At 36.4% G+C, this 6,110-nt stretch overlaps 1 protein-coding gene across 2 annotated transcripts in view; it reads left to right on the forward strand.

Annotated features, from left to right (window-relative positions):
* The window catches only part of LOC127440334 (kelch-like protein 24), a 43,699-nt gene extending 38,275 nt beyond the window's left edge, over window positions 1–5,424 (forward strand). The window contains exons 8-9 of one of the 2 annotated variants that reach the window (XM_051696871.1): window positions 696–941; window positions 2,895–5,424. In XM_051696871.1, coding sequence (XP_051552831.1) covers window positions 696–896 — 201 coding nt within the window. In that variant the 3' untranslated portion in view covers window positions 897–941; window positions 2,895–5,424. Of the gene's footprint in view, window positions 1–695 lie in introns of both variants that reach the window. The other variant, XM_051696870.1, reaches the window with a different exon arrangement.
* Window positions 5,425–6,110: the final 686 nt, after the last annotated feature.

Consider the following 6,110-nt stretch of genomic DNA (forward strand, 5'->3'; position numbering starts at 1 on the left):
ACCTCTTCCTTAATTAAAGGAATGTTCCGGTTAAACACAACTTAAGCTCAATCTGCAGTGTTTGTGGCATAATCTTGATTACAGCAAAAATTAATTTTCTTTAAAAGATGCAAAAATTAAGGTTACAGTGAGGCACATACAATGGAAGTGAATGTGGGCCAATTTGTGAAAGTTATACTTTTCAAAAGTACTCACTGTTTCAAAAGTATAGCAACAATACATAAACAATATGCGTGTAAACATTATTTTAGTATGATAAAATCACTTACAAACCTTTTCTGTGTAAAGTTATAGTCAATTTTTCAACTTCGTTACCATGGCGATGTAATGTCAACAAACCCTAAAATGACTGAAAAAATGACAATTTAAACAACTTTACAGCACAAATAATACACAAGTTTTAACAGAAGAATTAATGCAAGTGCTTTTATAAAATAAGCTTCACATTTCTATGTTTAAACCCTCCAAAAATTGGCCCCATTCACTTTCATTGTCCCCATTCACTTCCATTTTAAGTGCCTCACTGTAACCTCGATTTTTGCTTTTTTATAGTTTTGTGGTAATCAACATTATGGCATAAATGCTGTAGATTGAGCTTAACTTGTACTGAACCCAGAACATTCCTTTAAGTTCTTCTCATTTCATCCTTTATACTAATATAAAGGCATTCTGTAATTTTGTGAATGTATATTTAGGAGAGCTGTGGCATGTCAGTTTGTAATGGAAAGATCTTCATTCTGGGTGGGCGGGGAGAAAACGGTGATGCTTCTGACAACATCATATGCTACGACCCCGCCTCTGGCATCATCACAGGCGTGGCTGCCATGCCCCGCCCCATCTCCTACCACGGCTGTGTTACCATACACCGTTTCAGCGAGAAACGACACAAACCCTGAGAGCATCCACAAACACACAGCAAGCTGGATGTGTCACCATCTACAGTACTGCTTCAATTTTTAAACTTATCCTCACAAAGCCAGAAGTAATCTGTTAAACGGTCACATAATTTATATTGATCTCCCAGTTATACAGTTAACAAACAGAGTATATGTGGAGTTAACACATAGCTTGTCCATTGTCTTTTTATCAACATTAAGATTTAAGGATTAAAATGTATAGGAATTTTAAGGGGTTATGATACGAGGAATAAAATGTTCCTTTATATATTGACATATAAGAGGTCATTGTACTATGAAAACATACTGTAAGTTTCAGAACTCAAAATTTCCTCCTCACTGCAAAAACAGCATTTGTTGAAACCAAGATGCTAAAACGACTCATGCTCACTTCTTCCACATTGTAGTGACACTGGTAGACATTTGTATCTGACCGCCTCCACAACAACATGTCAATGCCTACTTTACCTTATCACTTCAGTAGCCCCGCCCAGTAATGGTGAGCAGTGAGATGGCAATGAGAGAGCAGGTCAGTCAAGAGCAGAGAGCCAATCATAACAGTGGGCGTTTACTGTCAAGTCTTAGGGTGCTTTCACACTGGCAGTTCGAAACAGAGCACGGTTCACATGAAAAATTGGTAATGTGAAAGCTGTCATGTGGACCGGGGAGTGCACTGCGGTACCTAACCCAAGACTACCTGTAGGAGGTGGTCTGAGTTCGGTTGCAATGGAACTGTAGCGCGATTCACGTGAATGTGAAAGCAAATCGGACTCGGGTGCGCACTCGTTCAGGAAGTAAAGTAACCTGCGCATGCGTTTTAGCCGATGACGACATCTATCTATCTATCTATCTATCTATACATCTTATGAATACTGTATATAAATACTATCATAGGTTATAAATATAGGGTATAATAGGAGATGACAGTGGCGATAACTTCACCTTGGACATGAGCGTAAGCGTGCAGTGTAAGCAAAGATGCTAATTAATTCCTTGCAATCAGCTGTCTTCTCAAAAAACGCCGTTTGCGAGCAGCAGCAAGCCGCCTTCCCCTGGACATCTGATGAGTTACGCCATGAAGCGCACATATACACAGTTGTCGTTCACTCTGCTGTGCATAATGGCACCAAAATAAGAAAAAAACAAAAAGTATGATGAGTCGCTTTGTGTTCTCAATGCGTGTTTGTGATGACGTAAGATGAACGCAAATGGACCGGGGTTCGATAGAATCAAGTGAGTGTGAAACCAGACCAAAGCTGCGGGGGCACCGGGAACAATCGCATTCGGAATCGGACCGCAGCAAACGTTCCCAGTGTGAAAGCCCCCTTAGAGGAGCAGCACCAAAACAGAGCGTTTCTGACAGAGGCTCAAAATGAGGGTGGAAAATGATAATGTTTTACAAATATATGACCAAAACATTTGTACTAATATCATAAGTGAACCTCAAGGAACATATTAAAATAATAATAATAATAATAATAATAAAAAAAAGGCATGTCATGACCCCTTTAAGGGAAAGTGTATTTTTTAGATGTCATGACTGGTAAACCTCTCCTCTGCGTTTTTCACCATTTTTAAATCACCTTTTTACCTGGTCCAACAGTGCGAAAAATACATTTTTAAAAGTACAAATATTCCATGTTTAAAATTGAAAATGACAGATGCATGCATAATTATAATTTTAAAAAAAATTGCAAAATGGGGTTTTGTCACACTGCAGAACATGTCAACATCCCAATAGTATTTCATGACACACAAAATTTTGGACTGTATTTAACTGCTCAAGTTAAGAAAAGTTCAATTTCGTTAGCGTCATCAGGCCAAAGCTGTTAAGATTGTTATCTGTGAGGCAACAGTTCTCTGGCATTGACTGTTTTTTCAAAACACTGGAAGTGTGTAAAACCTCCCCATCCTCTTAACTGAAACTGCACCTACAGGCTGGTAATCATACATTCTATGAATTTATCAAATATATGATGGATCAATCTGGTTTTCTAGGTGCTGTGATGGTGCCAACAGAAACAGACTCAACAAATGCTCACGTCCTGTCCTCTTTTCCCCTTTTTTCTTTAGTTTCTGACATACAGTACCTTTATTTTAATTTTTTACCTTTTAAATGTACTTTTTTACTTGTTGTTTATGCCTTTTAATCTTTATTTGTATGCTATTTTTAATGTTTTTGTAGCATTAGTCCTGTATTTTGACATTGCTTGGTTGATTTCTTGACGTGTCAGTCTGCAGACATAAACAGAGGTTTTGACTGGTGGAATTTGGGGTGGTTTCAAGAAGCCTTTCACTGTTCTGCATCATATTGTTATGCTTTTGAGCTTACTAAATGACAGACAACACTTAATTACTACATTAGCTTTAAGGGGTTTTCATATAGAGGTTTTTGTGTTCTATCAACATTTTTTTTTAAAGAAATGTAGCAGTTGATTTGAAAACCTAAGGCAGTTCTGATTTTGAAATGTCACTATTCCTTTGGGTTCTCAATAAACTGTACAGCTGTGAATTGAATTTTTCCCTAGTGTGTCATATCTGTATTTAAGTGTCTTTAGTGTGACAACCAGGATGTGCCTTTCTGATTTTTTAGTTTTTTAAATCAGAGCCCCAGTCATGCACTTACGTAATTAGTGTTAGTAATATGATTTCTCAGTGTAAATAAATTGTTTTGAATTTCCTTTATTAAACATTTTGCTATTTTATGTTGTGATTGTATCTTATGCTTTGAAATGGAGTGCAAAGTTTGTGTGCTTGCGTGTACGTCTGTGCATGTTCATATTAGACTGATTTAAAACTGTTATGTTTATTGGTCAAATAACTGCATCCTCTGCTGTAGTGCTTATCAGTATTGGAGACAGACATGTACCATATCATAATCATCTACCATTAGTTTAACTTCCTGAAATTCATCTGAAAGTTTCAGACAGGATGCTGGCAGCATGGTCTCCAGTATAACTATAGCACTACACATCAATTACAACCTTTAATGACAAAGATACACGCATGTCTGTATATATGTATTTAAATAGTTTCATATACAAACATGATTTGTAATTGGATCATTTTAATAATTACAAGCTGTACTGTTCAATATTTTTGTAAACGTTATTTTGCCATTGTATGTACTATTGTGCTATTATGCAGTGCTGTCTATTATATGATCTTTTGATTTGTTTGACTGCTCTTTGCTTTAGTGGAGATTCAAAGCTTTAATCATCCTGTTGCCATGGTCACAAAATGTACATCTGCCGATATTGACTTACCAAAATACCACCTGGTTATAGAGCACAAGAATGGGTCTGATCATCTGAGCTCAGAGTTTGTCATTCTCAGCATTTTTATTTATAAGCACATCCTGGTATTTGTATATCCGTGAAAACTGAAATGCCGTTAAAACCCGACAATGCAGTTTTACACCATTTCACTTCCCTGGAACGAAACCGTAGCTGAGCAGTGATTGAGTATGGTCCAAAGCATTAAAAATGTTGGACGGTATCCAAATGGGCCTTAACCTGTGTAACTGATTGAGAATATATGCGTTTAACTATTCTGCTTCTTGTCTTTTAAGCATCTCAATAAAGTTTTTACTTCTATGGTTTAACTTGATGTATTATGTAACAATTTGTCAGAAAATATTCAAATGTCTATAGCGCTCTGTGTTAGTACAACTTGATTCCTGTGGCCTGAGGAAACTTTCATTCCTAAGGGTATTTGTGAAGCATTCTGCTGAAATTTCCTAGAGGAATTCAGAGATGAAATATGTGCTGTATTGTTCATACTCTGGTTTGCTGTCTTAAAAGGATAGTTCATTATTTACTCAGCCTCATGTTGTTCCAAAACCACATGACTTTCGTAAAAACACAAAAGGGGATGTTCGACAGAATGATAGTCTCAGTCACCACTCGCTTTCATTGTATGGAAAAAAGAAGCAATCAAAGGGAATGGTGACAGATTGATATTCTGCCATCTTTTGGGTTCTGCTTAAGAATGAAAGTCATAAAGATTTGGAACAACATGAGTTAATGATGACAGCATTTTAATTTTGGAGTGAACTATCGCCTTAAGCGAATAATAAATTATCTCTAACGATTGTTAAAGTTTAAGAATTCTCCTACCCCTTCGTTGAAATACATAAATTATCTTCAGCAGGGCCTACTAATTCAGTCACAAAACTGTTTGGCTGAAGCAAAAAGACTGATTGAATTGTTTAAAATGCTTCAGGCACTGATTGTAATTGACCTGCTAAACATTTAATGTGGACGAAAAGCTCCGATAAACAGAAATGTTACACACTCATGCACACGCTTAGTTTTATCAAATGTACCCAACACTGGCAAACCTCCAAAACTTTAACATTTTCTCTGTTCAGGTACGGTTCTGAATAACATTAGTAAAAGGCTGACCAGCAGAGAATGGGTTTTCTTTTTGAGAAATTTACATTACTATTGTTGCCTTGAGCTTGTTCACTGGAGGTTTATGTCTTATGTCCTGAAATGCTGCTTTGTGACCATTGTTAAAAGCGCTATGTCCATAAAGCTAAATGATATCTAATTGATTGTGTTTGCTCTGCTGCTGTGAAAAATTACACTTGCTGATAAGGTGTCCTTTGAGAATGAAAACGTGGAATAATAAGAATAATTCACAAAATAATGACCACATTCCTGACCTGGAAAAGGCATAATGTTGATTACCAAAAACATAATTTTGTCTTGTCCCTCTTTTTCTTTAAAAACAAAAGAAAAGCTCAGTTACAGTGAGACACTTAAATGGAAGTGAATGGGCCCAATTTTTATAGGGTTTAAAGGCAGAAATGTGAAGCTTACAGTTTTATAAAAGCATTTAGAGTAAATCGTCTGCTAAAACACATTGATTGTTTGAGCTGTAAAGTTGTTTAAATCTTTTACGGTTGTTTTAGGGTTTATGGCGTTACATCATCATGGCAACGAAGTTGTAAATTTAGATATAACTTTGCACAGAAAAGGTTAGCAAGCAATTGTATCACCTAAAATAATGATAACACACATATTGTTTATGTCTTGTGGCTATACTGTTCAATGAGTATTTTACGAGTATTTTAATGTCTACGGATTATTGGCCCCAGTCACTTACATTGTAAGTGCCTCGCTGTTACCCAGATTTTATTTTTATTCTATTTCTTTTTCTGCCCAATTCCCAATGTGCTCTAAGTCCTCATGGTGGAATATTGACTTG

This window comes from Myxocyprinus asiaticus, chromosome 5 (genome assembly GCF_019703515.2).
Source record: "Myxocyprinus asiaticus isolate MX2 ecotype Aquarium Trade chromosome 5, UBuf_Myxa_2, whole genome shotgun sequence".
NCBI lineage: Eukaryota > Metazoa > Chordata > Actinopteri > Cypriniformes > Catostomidae > Myxocyprinus > Myxocyprinus asiaticus.